This window comes from Leucopleurus acutus (assembly GCF_964270905.1).
Source record: "Leucopleurus acutus genome assembly, chromosome: 13".
NCBI lineage: Eukaryota > Metazoa > Chordata > Mammalia > Artiodactyla > Delphinidae > Leucopleurus > Leucopleurus acutus.
This window is the reverse complement of record NC_139155.1, coordinates 23,517,059-23,533,912: the sequence shown is the minus strand read 5'-3', so window position 1 is coordinate 23,533,912 and position 16,854 is coordinate 23,517,059. Positions and strand designations below refer to the sequence as shown.

At 42.7% G+C, this 16,854-nt stretch overlaps 1 protein-coding gene across 1 annotated transcript in view; it reads left to right on the top strand.

Annotated features, from left to right (window-relative positions):
* The first annotated feature begins 2,663 nt into the window (after positions 1-2,663).
* Positions 2,664-16,854, top strand: part of ME2 (malic enzyme 2) — a 53,887-nt gene continuing 39,696 nt past the window's right edge. Inside the window, exons 1-2 of the mRNA XM_082852464.1 lie at positions 2,664-2,774; positions 16,295-16,414. Coding sequence (XP_082708590.1) covers positions 16,307-16,414 — 108 coding nt within the window. The 5' untranslated portion in view covers positions 2,664-2,774; positions 16,295-16,306. The remainder of the gene's footprint in view (positions 2,775-16,294; positions 16,415-16,854) is intronic.

Sequence of the window (16,854 nt, the reverse complement as noted above, 5' to 3'; positions counted from 1 at the left end):
AACCTTCTGGATTCGGAATTATGGATAAGAGTTAGTGAACTTGTAGGTAATACATTATTTAAGGAACTTTTCTACTTAAGTTAAGATTTGCTCTTGTGCTCTTCCACAGAGCTTTCTAGGTAACCCAAGTTTAAGAGGTAATCGCTTCTGGGAGTATGTCTCTGTTTGCCAGATGAGATGCTGCCTGATTCATGAATAAAGCCAATTAAATCTTCAAATTTACTCAGTTAAATTTTGTTTTTTAACAGATTGGAGACAATGATGGGCTCCAAAGTGAATTTCCGACATTTGGGGACAATGAGAAACACAGGTATGGCACCCAAGAACTCTTTGAGTTCATTGTCTTTCTTTCTCATCATTTCTGAGGGTTGTTGAATGAAAACTTATTTCCTGGTATAGAGGAAACCGGTCAGCAGTTGGGGAGAGAGGCTGAGTGCAGGAGTGCAATGGTTATCCTCAGAAGCTTCTCACCCTAGCAACCTGCCTATCTCTCCCACCATCACACAAAGTTAGCCCTGCACCCATGACCTCTGTCCAATCACATGGACACGGGACGGAATAGACATGCAAGAGGAGATCTCATGCCTGCTCTAGAGCTCTATTACAAAATTCAAATCTAGTCTATTTCAGGTGATATAATGGTAACGGCAATGAAAATAATCAATAAACAATCCATAATAGGAATAGAAAAGAGTTTTATTCGCGCCAAGCTGAGGACTATAGCCCGGAGCCACAGATTCGAGAAGGACTTGAATTGTGTTCTGCCAGACTACAAAACGGGGGAGGCTTATAGAGGCAAAACCCACGAAGTTGATAAGTTGTTTGTCAATAATTAGGATCGGAGCTGGCAAGAAGTTAGGGGGCTTATTAAGCAAGGATTGGTTGGGGTTTGAAATGGTGGCAGAGTTACAGGAGAGACGTTGAGACCATAATGTTGCAGCTGGCAGCTGCTAGCAGACATCCTTTTGAGAAGGGCTGGTGGTGTCCTCGAGTCTGACTATAGTTCAGAAAATTCAAGGGCTTCCCTGGTGGCACAGTGGTTGAGGGTCCGCCTGCTGATGTAGGGGACATGGGTTCGTGCCCCAGTCCGGGAAGATCCCACATGCCGTGGAGCGGCTGGGCCCGTGAGCCATGGCCGCTGAGCCTGCGCGTCCGGAGCCTGTGCTCCGCAATGGGAGAGGCCACAACAGTGAGAGGCCCGCGTACCGCAAAAAAAAAAAAAAAAAGAAAATTCAAGTTCTTAGTAATGCAGGCATGTGTCTGAAACCATATCCACAAGAGCCACTAGGCTCCATTTTGAATGCCTGAACCACAGTTACCCCATTTTGATTTTTTTTTAAACTTTTTTTTAAATTAATTAATTTATTTTTTGGCTGTGTTGGGTCTTCGTTTACTGTGCGAGGGCTTTCTCTAGCTGGTGCAAGTGGGGGCCACTCTTCATCGCGGTGCGCGGGCCTCTCACTATCGCGGCCTCTCTTGTGGCGGAGCATAGACTCCGGACGCGTAGGCTCCGCGGCATGTGGAATCTTCCCGGACCGGGGCACAAACCCTTGTCTCCTGCATCGGCAGGCGGACTCTCAACCACTGCGCCACCAGGGAAGCCCTGCCTTGCCTCTTTTTTACCCTTTACATCTTTAGTTAAAAACTATTATTATTATACTTTAAAAGCACACGAACCCGACTACAGTAAAGAATTTTGGGTGATAACATTTTCTGAAATAAGAATGAAGAAATATTCTCCAATATCATAACCGTGGGTGAGTATAGATGTATTAAAGTATGGTCCTGCAGCTTTCAAGATGACAATTTAGGGTTCCAGTGCTTTTCTGAGAGGGAACATTGAATATCTATTTATGGTGACTGTGATTGTAGGGATCATTAGTAAATTCCCTGCAGGCCAAAGTGTGTCAGCAACCGTTAAGAGTAGCAAAGAATTCGGCAGAAGAGCAACTCTTAGACAAAAATTGCTCAGAAACATAAATTGTTCCTCAAGTACGGAGGCTTCGCATTTCCTGGGTCCTCCCTCTTCTGCTTCTCCATTCTCCTGGCGTGTATCCCGCTCTTAAATCTCTGCAATCCTCTCCCTGCCTCCACTGGGACCCAAAGTCCCAGCCTTCCTCTCTTCTCGGGATCGGAGACTGGTACCCGTCGACACGCCCCACCCCACCCCATTCCCGGCCTCGCCCGCGCCTGCGCAGAGTCTCTTCTCGCGCGAAAACGCAGCCATCACCCCCGACCATACCGCCAGCCGCGGAAAGGCGAAGTCTGCGGTAGCCAGCCCCAGGTCTTTTCGTGGGGCGGCGGTATTCGTCTTTATACCCGGACTCCCCCCACCCTACACGACCCCTCTCTCACTCCTTGGGGTCGGGCCCTTAAGGGCATGCACCTGGCCCTAAATGATAACCTCTAGCCACCAAACAGAGGAAGGTACTGCGAGGCTGGAACGCGGGTGCGCCGGTCGCGAAACCTCAAAGCGGAGCCCCGCCCCTTAAGGCTGGCTTCCTGCCTCCGTATTGGTCTGCGCGCCCGTCAGTCTCCCCCCATGGGGCCGCGCCGGCTGTACTCCCTGTTCCCTCTTCTCAGTACGCGGATTTACTGGCTGCCTCGGCTATTATCCATCCGACCCAGCCATTCCGATCCTGACCTGGAGCCGGCTCCGGAAAGCCTCGAGAAGGGGAGGGCCGAACTCGGCCGGAGCTGAGCATCGTCCGGGTGGGCTGCGGGACCGCGGCCTCTCCGCAGGCAGCACCACCTGTCGCCTGGCTAGACGTCGGGTAAGGCTCCGCACGGCTCGCAGCTGCGGGCGGCCTGCCGCGGCGGGGCCCGGGCGGGAGTTCCGGGATGGGACCGGGCGCCGGCCTCCTCACCCCGGCCCGGGGAGCCGAGCGCGGACCCGCCGCCCGGCCTCCGCGCGTGCGGCCCTGAAGGTCCCAGCTTGACGGATGGGAGGGCGGGGTGAAGGGAAGGGGTTCGTCGAGTCCCGGCTGAGACCGTGGGGAACGGTGGGGTCTCGCCACCCCCTGTTTGACCGTGGGCGGCTCTTCCCTGGCGCACAGTTTGGGGACGCGACTTCCCGGTCGAGACTCGCTCATCCCAGGGCGCCCCCCCTTCCCAACCTGGAGTAAGGCCCTGCGGCTTCCTTAACAGGAGCATCTCTTATACCCTTTACTCCCGCGCCCCTTAAAGACCGATTTTGTCGCTCCAAATCCTTTTATCTAATAGTTCTCTTTTTTCTGCAGGGGTGAATTAATGGCAGGACTTAGGCATTTTGTTTGTGTGTTGTGATTGTTCCTTGCTTTAAAGGACGTTTGTTGCAGGCTAGAAAGTTCTAAGATTGGAACGGTTCTGTCCATTCATGTGAAATGACATCTGTGGACCAGGATTGGCAGGTGTTTCTTTGACGCTGGTGATATCCATTTCTGCTTGTGTGGTGTTACACTGAGGTCCCGGATTTGACTTTCTTGGTCCCGAAGATAATTCTAGAAAATTTCCGTTGCCGTTAGGTGAGAAGAAGCTTAATCAAAATAACAGATCTCAACAGAAGTGCTTCCTTACAAAACGTGTTATCGCATATCTGTTTGATTTACCTTCTTAATGTTTGTGGCAGTCATTTCAAAACAAAACAGTTGATAGCACTGTTATTTCTTTTAGTGTTGCAACTGATAACATGGAAGCACGTATTAATTGTTAATCAGGAGCCGAGTGCTGTTTTCTGCAAGAATTATCTCAAAGTAATGCCCTGAAGTTGGTACTCTTTATTATCTCCAGGTTACAAATGAAAATTAGAAAGGCTAAGTAACTTACCCAAAATCACAGGTTTTACGTGGCAAAGCCTGGATTCGAACTCAGGCAATCTAACTTAATAGCTCCAGCCTCCTCTTAAGCTTGTATGCTCCTTAAGCACTGTTCATGCTGTAAAGCTAAGTGCAGTGTTGTGCTCCTAAGTTTTGATCTTTAGTTGCCAAGCATTCTGGAAATTAGAGAAGAAACAGTCATTACCTTACAACCCCCCCACATACACAGCTGTGTGTGTGCGCGTGTGTGTATACACATATATATACACACACTATAGTAGTTACACAAATGATAGGTAAATATATATTGTGTAACTACTATAACTATTTGAGTTATGTTACATGGTTTGCAGAAATAAAGGAAAAATGTTTAGCGTTATCTTCTAATAGTGGACCTTTAAATAGTCAACTGTGAGCAATGATTTATAATCTGTTATCTGATTCTTTTATGGTAGCTATAAAGACTTAATTGAAAGTTAGGCATAGGGCTTCCCTGGTGGCGCAGTGGTTGAGAGTCCGCCTGCCGATGCAGGGGAGACGGGTTCGTGCCCCAGTCCGGGAAGATTCCATATGCCGCGGAGCGGCTGGGCCCGTGAGCCATGGCCGCTGAGCCTGCGCGTCCGGAGCCTGTACTCCGCAACGGGAGAGGCCACAGCAGTGAGAGGCCCGCATACCGCAAACAGACAAACAACAACAACAAAAAAAAACTACTACAATCTACCATCCCCATCCTTTCAAAACAAAAAAAATTTTTTTTACCACCAAAAAGGGAGGAAGATAATTACAACATGAAAACGAAGACAATAAATTTAGTATTATGAAAAACTGTACTGGGGCTTCCCTGGTGGTGCAGTGGTTGAGAGTGCTCCGCAACGGGAGCGGCCACGACTGTGAGAGGCCCGCGTACCGCAAAAAAATAAAATAAAATAAAATAAAAATAACTGCATGCGTTACTTGAATATTTCATTGCAAAAGTCATATAGTTATAAAAAAAAAAAAACTATACTGAAACCATGCACCTCAGATTGGAACTTGAACCCACATGACCGGGACTCAAACCTGGCCAAAACCCAGATTGGGACTTGAACCCACGAGGCCAGGACTCGAACCCAGGGAAAACCCACAGTCTTCCAACTGAGATCACACACCTGGTTTCAGGACTTAATGAAGCTCAGGTTCCTGATGTCTCATCGCAGAAAGAATTCAGTGAGAGACAAAGTGATAGGTAAGAAGTGGATTTATTTAGAGAGAAACACACTCTGCAGAGGGAGTGTGGGCCGTCTCAGAAGGCGAGACGCCTTGGGAGAAATGCACTCAACAAACAGAGCGTGGGCCATCTCAGAAGGTGAGAAAGGCACCAGGGTATGGGGTTGTCAGTTTTTATAGTGGTGGGTAATTTCATAGGCTAATGAGTGGAAGGAGTATTCCAGCTGTTTCAGGAAGGGGTGGGGATTTCCAGGAATTGGGCCACCGCCCACTTTTTGATCCTTATGGTAGCCTTGGAACTGTCATGGCACCTGTGGGTTTGTCATTTAGCTTGCTGATGCGTTACAATGAGCTTTTACTGGGGCTCAAGGTCTAGTGGAAGTCGTCCTGTCTGCCATCTTGGACCCATTTGGTTCTAATCTGTTTATGTCACGTCCTTGGGCTATGTCATTCTTTCAAAGGTTGTGCCCTGCCCCCTTCCCTCCTATTTCAATACTACATTGTCCTAGTTTTTCTCATTTGGTTATAGACTAGTGAAAAACGTGTCTCAGACAGACACCAATTCAGAGACCACTTGGGAATGATTGGGTGACATAACTGATTCCAAGCTGGTAATTAGGTGCGTCCAGATTCAGACTGACTGCAGAGCTTGTGCTCACTGTACCTAGTCATGACCTCTCTCTAATTTTGGTCTCTATTACATTGATCTTCTGCTTTCTACCCCCCAGCTAGGGGGCCAGGGAGAGTATTCTCCAGCAGTCAGTGGCCTAGCAGTTTCAGTCCCAGTCCAGTTTATAAAAACCACCCAGAGAGTAAATTCACTAACCCCCAGGGCAAGGCAGGATGAATGACACACCAGAGGGAGAAACCACAGGCATACCTCAATAGCCAGGAAGCTCAAGTAAGCAGCTTGAGTTTTCATATTTGTTCAAAATGGGAAGCCCCACCTTATTTGTTTCCTGTTTTTACTTCACTCATTTTTACAGTTCCTCCATCCTGTCTGTATAACATGAGGAGTTAGGTGTGGGTTTTCCCCATTTTGTCCTGTTGCCTCCAGCTGCTATTAAGCCTGCTGTCTGTCTGTCTGTCTCTCTCCTTAGTCCTTGGTTCTATTTTTGGCAGAGATTGGTTTTTCTCCTTAAGTTTTTAACTTATGCCTACTTGTTTTAAAGACACTATTAAAATTACTTTTATATTTTATTTTACTCTCTATCACTTAGTCATAAAGTAATCATTTGAGTGCTGTAACACTTTACTCTTTAAGTCTTTAATACTTTTCTGCATCTATTCTCTCATTTGATCATTACAGTTACCTATGAGGTAGATTTAACAGGTAATCTTTATTTTACAGACTAAATTCAGTATTTGATAGAAGCAAAATTTTAGCCAGGAGCTGAAAATAGAAGATTTTATATGTCAGAATGCTGATCTTAAGTTAACTACTGAAGGGAAAAACTTTCTTCCTACTCACAGACTCAACTCTTCTGGCCACCAAATGTGTTTTTTCCCCACACCCAGGAGTTCTCCAGCTCTAGGCAGACACTGACGGGGTGTGCTACAACTTAATTCTAACACTGTCTACCTGGTGGTAACTTCGGATCCCACAAGTTAGGGACTCAGCCCGGAAAGACTGCCCCCACTTCAGATGCCAATTGCAAGCCCCAGGTTTTGACCTATCCTTATCAACCAGCTGTAAATCAGGGCTTCCCACAACCCCTTACTCAGGTTAGATCATTTGCTGTAATGGCTCACAGAACTCAGGGAGACACTTTACTTATATTTACCGGTTTCTTATAAAAGGATACAACTCAGGAACAGATGGAAAAGACACATAGGACTAGGTATTGGGGGTGGGGTCGGGCAGGGCATGGCGCATCCTTGCCCTCTGCTCTTGCCACCCCCCAGCACCTAGATGTGTTCACCAACCTGAAAGTTCATCAACTCTCCTTGTTCAAAAGTTTTTATGGATCTTAATCGCCATCGTTCCCACCCCCTTTCCCAGGGGAACTGGAGTGGTACTGAAAGTTCCCACTCTCTAATAATCACTTGGTCTTTCTGGTGACCGAGGTTCTGTAGTGGCCTCGCCCTAAGTCACCTCATTAGCATAAACTCAGGTCTGATCAAAAGGGGCTGCTTATGAGTAGCAAAAGATACTCCTGTCACTCAAGAAATTCCAGCAGTTTTTAGGAACTCTGTACAAGATCTGGGGACCAAGCCCAAATATATTTCTTATTACACCACAAGTACTAATTGCAAAGTGTATTTTTCTCAGATAGTCTTTGATTTTAAATAAAGTAAAAGGTATTCCATACTGTTGTAGATTTTCCTACCTCACCAATATGCTGCAATACTAATCCAGTCTTTTGGTACCAAAGTTTTAATTGTGATAAATAATGCTTTCTCTCCTGGAAGAACCACACAAACATGATCAGGGCTGCACTTTCAATTTCTGTCTTTTCAACATTTATTTTGAAATAATTTGAAAGACGTGGTTGTATACATCATACTTCTTGGCCCCTTAATACTTCACTGTGTATTTTCAGAAAAGGATACCTCTTACATATGGTTATCGAACTCAGAAAATTTTAAATTATACAAGACTTTTACGTAAGTTACAGTATATCTCCCAATTTTGCCAGTTATCCCAGTAATATCCTTGATGGCAGTTTGGGGGATCAGGTTTTGCATTTAGTTGTCCTATCTGTTCGGTCTTCTTTAAGTTGCATTGGTTCTTTAGTGTTTTTCATGGCATTTACATTTTTGAAGAAAACCAATCAGTTATCTTATGGTGTCTCTCGTGATTCTTTTTTATTATCATTATTGAAATACATTTGACATGAAACATTGTGTAAATTTAAGGTGTACAACAGGTTAATTTGATACATTGTAATATTGCCATTGTACTGATAATTAGCACCTCTGCAATATATTGGTATAGGTATATACCTATACCTATAGGTATAATTACCTAATTATAATTTATTTTTAGTGGTTGGAATAATTAAGTTCTAGTCTCTTTGCAAGTTAGATGATGATAATATAATATTGTTGTCTGTGTTCACTATGCGTTAGAGCTCTAGGACTTATCTCTTAGGCCTCTTGTTGAAAGTTTGTACCTTTAAACAACATCTGTCCTATCCCTTTCCCCAATTCCCGTCTCTCATGATTCTTGATGTGCTTATGATCATTTAGATTTCTTGTTTTGTGCCCATATTTAGGTACCATATTTATATGGTACCTGGATATTCTGAAATATCCAGAATAGGTAAATACAAAAATGTATATGGTACCTGGATATTCTGAAATATCCAGAATAGGTAAATACAAAAATACAGAAAGCAGACTGGTGGTTGCAATCACTGGGGGAGTGGGGAAAACTGCTTACTGGGTGTGGTTTTTCCTTCTGGGATGATGAAAATGTTTTGGAACTAGGTAGAGGTGGTTGTACAACATTATAGATTTTCTAAATCCCTCTGAATTGTTTATTTTAAAACAGTTAATTTTGTTATGTGAATTTCAGCTCCATAAAAATTAACTTAAAATCCTAATGTAGATGATTTTGCTGCATCCCCATATACAGCCCATGGATTTCTCAACAAATAGAAATTCCATTTAAAAACTATTGCATGATAATTATAATGGTTTATGATGATTAAAGAAATAAATGACGTTGCAAATTGATATTTGGTAGAAGAATTGATATGCAGAAGAATCTATTATATTCCCATCAGTAAATATTTAAGGTTTAATGTATTATGTAGTTTTCCATTTTGAAAAATTCTCATAATGTTTGCGATGGATGTGAAAGGACAAAAACATGTTTTCAAGACAATTTGCCTGATTTTTAAATATTACATAACAGGTTTTCTAAAAACAAAAAATTTTAGTACACTGAATTTAAATATTGAATATTACTAATACCTTAAAATTTGACGTCTAGATTAAGAATCTGGATGGCTTCACTTCCTCTGAAAGTGTGTGCTCCAGGCTTTTCTATTATTTACATTTCCACCTTCAACCTAACTCTCCCACACCTGTTTACATTGAAATCACTTCCATGAAAACACTTGCTGTTTACTAGATGTTTCATACCTTGCCACACTTGTGTGGATTAGAAAAAGGGTAAATATTTGGCACACTGTAGTAGGTAATACATAAAGAGTAGCAATGATTATTATCCAAGGACTTAGACTGTTGTCAGGAAAAGTGAATTTTTGCCTTCACCTTATGTATTTTATAATCCCTTACAACCTGTAGAAACATAAATGTATTTTTTAAACATCTTTATTGGAGTATAATTGCTTTACATTGTTGTGTTAGTTGCTGCTGTATAACAAAGTGAAACAGCTATATGTATACATATATCCCCATATCCGCCCCCTCTTGCCTCTCCCTCCCACCCTCCCTATCCCACCCCTCTAGGTCGTCACAAAGCACCCAGCTGATCTCCCAGTGCTGTGCGGCTGCTTCCCACTAGCTATCTGTTTTACATTTGATAGTGTATATATGTCAGTGCCACTCTCTCACTTCGTCCCAGCTTACCCTTCCCCCTCCCCGTGTCCTCAAGCCCATTCTCTACATCTGGGTCTTTATTCCTGTCCTGCCCATAGGTTCTTCAGAACCTGTTCTTTTTTATTTTTTAATTCCACATATGTGTGTTAGCATACGGTATTTGTTTTTCTCTTTCTGACTTACTGCACTCTGTATGACAGATTCTACGTCCATCCACCTTAATACAAATAACTCAATTTCATTTCTTTTTGTGGCTGAGTAATATTCCATTACATATGTGCCACATCTTTATCCATTCATCTGTCAGTGGACACTTAGGTTGCTTCCATGTCCTGGCTATTGTAAATAGTGCTGCAATGAACATTGTGGTGCATGACTCTTTTTGAGTTATGGTTTTCTCAGGGTATATGCCCAGTAGTTGGATTGCTGGGTCATATGGTAGTTCTACTTTTAGTTTTTTAAGGAACCTCCATACTGTTCTCCACAGTGGCTGTATCAATTTACATTTCCACCAACAGTGTAGGAGGGTTCCCTTTTCACTGCACCCTCTAAAGCACTTATTGTAGATGTTTTGATGATGGCCATTCTGACTGGTGTGAGGTGATACCTCACTGTAGTTTTGATTTGCATTTCTCTAATGATTAGTGATGTTGACCATCCTTTCATGTGTTTGTTGGCAATCTATATCTTCTTTGGAGAAAGGACTATTTAGGTCTTCTGCCCATTTTTGGAATGGGTTGTTTGTGTTTTTGATATTGAGCTGCATGAGCTGCTTGTATATTTTGGGGATTAATCCTTTGTCAGTTACTTCGTTTGCAAATATTTTCTCCTATTCTAAGGGTTGTCTTTTCGTCTTGTTCATAGTTTCCTTTGCTGTGCAAAAGCTTTTAAGTTTCATTAGGTCCTATTTGTTTATTTTTGGTTTTATTTCCATTTCTCTAGGAGGTGGGTCACAAAGGATCATGCTGTGATTTATGCCACAGAGTGTTCTGCCTATGTTTTCCTCTAAGGTTTGATAGTGTCTGGCCTTACATTTAGGTCTTTAATCCATTTTGAGTTTATTTTTGTGTATGGTGTTAGGAAGTGTTCTAATTTCATTCTTTTACATGTAGCTGTCCAGTTTTCCCAGCACCGCTTATTGAAGAGGCTGTCTTTTCTCCATTGTATATTCTTGCTTCATTTATCAAAGATAAGGTGACCATATGTGCGTGGGTTTATCTCTGGGCTTTATGTCCTGTTCCATTGATCTATATTTCTGTTTTTGTGCCAGTACTGTAGCTTTGTAGTATAGTCTGAAGTCAAGGAGTTTGATTCCTCCAGCTCCGTTTTTCTTAAGATTGCTTTGGCTGTTCGGGGTCTTTTGTCTTTCCATACAAATTGTGAAATTTTTTGTTCTAGTTCTGTGAAAAATGCCATTGGTAGTTTGATAGCGATTACATTGAATCTGTAGATTGCTTTGGGTAGTGTAGTCATTTCACAATGTTGATTCTTCCAATACACGAACATGGTGTATCTCTCCATCTGTTTGTATCTTCTTTAATTTCTTTCATCAGTGTCTTATAGTTTTCTGCATATAGGTCTTTTGTCTCCTTAGGTAGGTTTATTCCTAGATATTTTATTCTTTTTGTTGCAATGGTAAATGAGAGTGTTTCCTTAATTCCTCGTTCAGATTTTTCATCATTAGTGTATAGGAATGCAAGAGATTTCTGTGCATTAATTATGTATCCTGCTGCTTTACCAAATTCATTGATTAGCTCTAGTAGTTTTCTGGTAGCATCTTTAGGATTCTCTGTGTATGGTATCAGGTCATCTGCAAACAGTGACAGTTTTACTTCTTTTACGTTTTGGGTTCCTTTTATTTCTTTTTGTTCTCTGATTGCTTTGGCTAAAAATTCCAAAACTATATTGAATAATAGTGGTGAGAGTGGGCAACCTTGTCTTGTTCCTTATCTTAGTGGAAGTGGTTTCAGTTTTTCACCGTTGAGAACAATGCTGGCTGTAGGTTTGTCATATATGGCCTTTATTATGTTGAGGTAAGTTCCCTCTATGCCTACTTTCTGGAGTTTTTTTTTATCATAAGTGGGTGTTGAATTTTGTCAGTAGCTTTTTCTGCATCTATTGAGATGATCATATGGGTTTTATCCTTAAGTTTGTTAATACGGTGTATCACACTGATTGATTTGTGTATAGAAGAATCCTTGCATTCCTGGGATAAACCCCACTTGATCACAGTGTATGATCCCATTAACGTGTTGTTGGATTCTGTTTGCTAGTATTTTGTTGAGGATTTTTGCATCTATGTTCATCAGGGATATTGGCCTGTAGTTTTCTTTTTTTGTGACACCTTTTTCTGGTTTTGGTATCAGGGTTATGGTGGCCTCATAGAATGAATTTGGGAGTGTTCCTCCCTCTGCTATATTTTGGAAGAGTTTGAGAAGTATATGTGTTAGCTCTTCTCTAAATGTTTAATAGAATTCGCCTGTGAAGCCATCTGGTCCTGAGCTTTTGTTTGTTGGAAGATTTTTAATCACAGTTTCAATTTCAGTGCTTGTGATTGGTCTGTTTATATTTTCTATTTCTTCCTAGTTCAGTCCCGGAAGGTTGTGCTTTTTTAAGAATTTGTCCACTTCTTCCAGGTTGTCCATTTTATTGGCACAGATTTGCTTGTAGTAATCTCTCATGATCATTTGTATTTCTGCAGTCAGTCTTTACTTCTCCTTTTTCATTTCTAATTCTACTGATTTGAGTCTTCTCCTTTTTTTTCTTGATGCTACTGGCTAATGGTTTAACAATTTTGTTTATCTTCTTAAATAACCAGCTTTTAGTTTTATTGATCTTTGCTATTGTTTCCTTCATTTCTTTTTTATTTATTTCTGATCTGATCTTTATGATTTCTTTCCTTTTGCTAACTTTAGGGGTTTTTTTGTTCTTCTTTCTCTAACTGCTTTAGGTATAAGGTTAGGTTGTTTATTTGAGATGTTTCTTGTGTCTTGAGGTAGGATTGTATTGCTATAAACTTCCCTCTTAGAACTGCTTTTGCTACATCCCATAGGTTTTGGGTCGTCGTGTTTTGACTGTCATTTGTTTCTAGGTATTTTTTGATTTCCTCTTTGATTTCTTCAGTGATCTCTTGGTTATTTAGTAATGTATTGTTTAGCCTCTTTTTCCATCCCCTGTCTTTCAGTCTGTATGTGTCCCTAGGTCTGACGTGGGTCTCTTGTAGGCAGCGTATATACACAGGTCTTGTTTTTGTATCCATTCAGCCAGTCTCTGTCTTTTGGTTGGAGCATTTAATCCATTTACATTTAAGGTAGTTATCGATATGTATGTTACTGTTACCATTTTCTTAATTGTTTTGGGTTTGTTATTGTAGGTCTTTTCCTTCTCTTGTGTTTCCTGCCTAGAGAAGTTCCTTTAGCATTTGTTGTAAAGCTGGTTTGGTGGTGCTGAATTCTCTTAGCTTTCGCTTGTCTGTAAAGGTTTTAATTTCTCCATCGCATGTGAATGAGATCCTTGCTGGCTACAGTAATCTTAATGTAGGTTTTTCCCTTTCATCACTTTAAATATGTCCTGCCACTGCCCTCTGGCTTGCAGAGTTTCTGCTGAAAGATCAGCTGTTAACCTTATGGGGATTCCCTTGTATGTTATTTGTTGCTTTTCCTTTGCTGCTTTTAATATTTTTCCTTTGTATTTAATTTTTGATAGTATGATTAATATGTGTCTTGGTGTGTTTCTCCTTGGATTTGTCCTGTACGGGACTCTCTGTGCTTCCTGGACTTGATTGACTATTTCCTTTCCCATATTAGGGAAGTTTACAACTATAATCTCTTCAAATATTTTCTCAGTCCCTTTCCTTTTCTCTTCTTCTTCTGGGACTCCTATAATTTGAATGTTGGTGTGTTTACTGTTGTCCCAGAGGTCTCTGAGACTGTCCTCAATTCTTTTCATTCTTTTTTCTTTATTCTGCTCTGCAGTAGTTATTTCCACTATTTTATCTTCCAGGTCACTTATCCGTTCTTCTGCCTCAGTTATTCTGCTATTGAGTCCTTCTAGGGAATTTTTTATTTCATTTATTGTGTTGTTCATCGTTGTTTGTTTGCTCTTTAGTTCTTCTAGGTCCTTGTTAAACCTGTCTTTTATTTTCTCCATTCTATTTCCAAGATTTTGGATCATCTTTACTATCATTACTCTGAATACTTTTTCAGGTAGACTGCCTATTTCCTCTTCATTTGTTTGGTCTGGTGGGTTTTTACCTTGCTCCTTCATCTGCTGTGTCTTTCTCTGTCTTCTCATTTTGCTTAACTTACTGTGTTTGGGGTCTCCTTTTCTCAGGCTGCAGGTTTGTAGTTCCCATTGTTTTTGGTGTCTGCCCCCAGTGGGTAGGGTTGGTTCAGTGGGTTATGTAGGCTTCCTGGTGGAGGGAACTGGTGCCTGTGTTCTGGTGAGTGAGACTGGATCTAGTCTTTCTGGTGGGCAGGACCGCATCTGGTAGTGTGTTTTGGGATGTCTGTGAACTTATTATGATTTTAGGCAGCCTCTCTGCCAATGGGTGGGGTTGTGTTCCTGTCTTGCTAGCTGTTTGGCAAAGGATGTCCAGCACTGTAGCTTGCTGGTTGTTGAGTGAAGCTGGGTCTTAGGGTTGAGATGGAGATCTCTGGGATAGCTTTTGCCGTTTGATATTATGTGGAGCTGGGAAGTCTCTGGTGGCACAGTGTCCTGAACTTGGCTCTCCCACATCAGAGACTCAGGCCTGACACCCTGCTGGAGCACCAAGAGCCTGTCAGCCACTCGGCTCAGAAGAAAAGGGAGAAAAAAAAAGAAAGAAAGTATAAAGTAAAATAAAGTTATTAAAATTTAAAAAATTATTAAAATTGAAAAGTAATAAAAAAAGAAAGAGGGCTTCCCTGGTGGTGCAGTGGTTGAGAGTCCGCCTGCAGATGCAGGGGACGCGGGTTCGTGCCCCTGTCTGGGAGGATCCCACATGCCGCGGAGTGGCTGGGCCCATGAGCCTTGGCCACTGAGCCTGCGCGTCCGGAGCCTGTGCTCTGCAACGGAAGAGGCCACAACAGTGAGAGGCCCGCGTACCGCAAAAAAAAAAAAAAAGAAAGAAAGAAAGAACAACCAAACTGAAAAACAAATCCACCAATGGTAACAAGCACTAAAAGCTATACAAAAGAAAAAAAAGGACAGACAGAACCCTAGGACAGATGGTAAAAGCAAAGCTATACAGACAAAATCACACAAAAAAGCACACACATACACACTCACAAAACGAGAAAAAGGAAAATATATATATATTTTTTTTTTAAAAAGGCAGGGAGCAATCAAATCAGTTAACAAATCTACCAATGATGATAAGCTCTAAATACTAAACTAAGATAAACATAAAACCAGAAACAAATTAGGTGCAGAAAGCAAACGCAAGTCTACAGTTGCTCCCAAGGTCCGCTGCCTCAATTTTGAGGTGGTTTGTTGTCTATTCAGGTATTCCACAGATGCAAGGTACATCAAGTTGATGGTGGAGATTTGGTCCGCTGCTCCTGAGGCTGCTGGGAGAAACTTCCCTTTCTCTTCTTTGTTCACATATCTCCCGGGGTTCAGCTTTGGGTTTGGACCCGCGCTGCGTGTAGGTCGCCTGAGGGCGTCTGTTCCCCGCCCAGACTGGACGGGGTTAAAGGAGCAGCTGATTAGGGGGCTCTGGCTCACTCAGGCTGGGCGGAGGGAGGGGTACGGAATGCGGGGCGAGCCTGCAACGGCAGAGGCCAGAGTGACATTGCAACAGCCTGAGGCATGCTGTGTGTTCTCCCAGGGAAGATGTCCCTGGATCACGGGACCCTGGTTGTGGTGGGCTGCACAGGTTCCCGGGAGGGGAGGTGTGGATAGTGACCTGTGCTTGCACACAGGCTTCTTGGTGGCTGCAGTAGCAGCCTTAGCGTTTCATGCCCATCTCTGGTGTCTGCGCTGATAGCTGCGGCTCGTGCCTTCTTCTGGAGCTCATTTAGGCAATGCTCTGAATCCCCTCTCCTCACGCACCCGGAAACAACGGTCTCTTGCCTCTTAGGCAGTTCCAGACTTTTCCTGGACTCCCTCCCTGCTGGCTGTGGCTCACTAGCCCCCTTCAGGCTGTGTTCACGCAGCCAACCCCAGTCCTCTCCCTGGGATCTGATCTCTGAAGCCCAAACCTCAGCTCCCAGCCCCCGTCCGCCCCGGCGGGTGAGCAGAGGAGCCTCTCGGGCTGGTGAGTGCCGGTCGGCACCGATCCTCTGTGCAGGAATCTCTCCACTTTGCCCTCTGCACCCCTGTTGCTGTGCTCTCCTCCGTGGCTCCCAAGCTTCCCCCCCACCCACTGCCCGTCTCCGCCAGTGAAGGGGCTTCCTAGTGTGCAGAAACTTTTCCTCCTCCACAGCTCCCTCCTGGAGGTGCAGATCCCGTCTCTATTCTTTTGTCTCTCTTTTTCCTTTTTTCTTTTGCCCTAGCCAGGTAAGTGGGGAGTTTCTTGCCTTTGGGGAAGTCTGAGGTCTTCTGCCAGCGTTCAGTAGGTGTTCTGTAGGAGTTGTTCCACATGTAGATGTATTTTTGATGTATTTGTGGGGAGGAAGGTGATTTCCATGTCTTACTCCTCTGCTATCTTGAAGGTTCTGCCAACATAAATGTATTTTGAAAAAATTTTTTCAGTTGTGGGAAGTGAAGCTTTCTAAATATGCTTTTGAAAACTGATCCCTGATATTCATGCAGTTCTATAATATGTTTCTCATCATCTTTATTTGCTTTGTTTTTCCCAGGTGAGAGAAACGATGTTGTCCAGGTTTAAAATAGTTGCCACTCCTTGTACTCTGGCATGTCGTCATTTACACATAAAAGAGAAAGGCAAGCCACTTATGTTGAACCCAAGAACAAACAAGGTTAGTAACATTAATTCTAACACACATTTTCTCTCTTCCTGGTAAAGGTTTGATATATTTTAGACTGATAAAGTATGAAATTTTTGTATTCTGTAGCTTTATACTAAAACTGTTCGGAAGTGTGCATGAACTTTTCTCTTTTCTCCGCACTGTGACAATTATGGCTGCTTTATACCTCCCAAATTTCACCCTCACAGTTTCTACCACCCAAGAAAGATTGAGTTTATTTCCTAGTTCTAGCTCAAAAGCAAAACAAAACAAAAACCCAAGAGTAGCATATTGGCCAGAACTGTTGGCCAGATGCAGTATATTTAGATTTATCCCGTTTAGTCATATTGTCATTTTTATAAATGTTTGGTAATTTCCTGATCCCTGATGGATTATTCTAACTGCTCTTGGAGGGAAAGAAATAGAAGGGGCCTTTTATTTCCCCCCCTAGT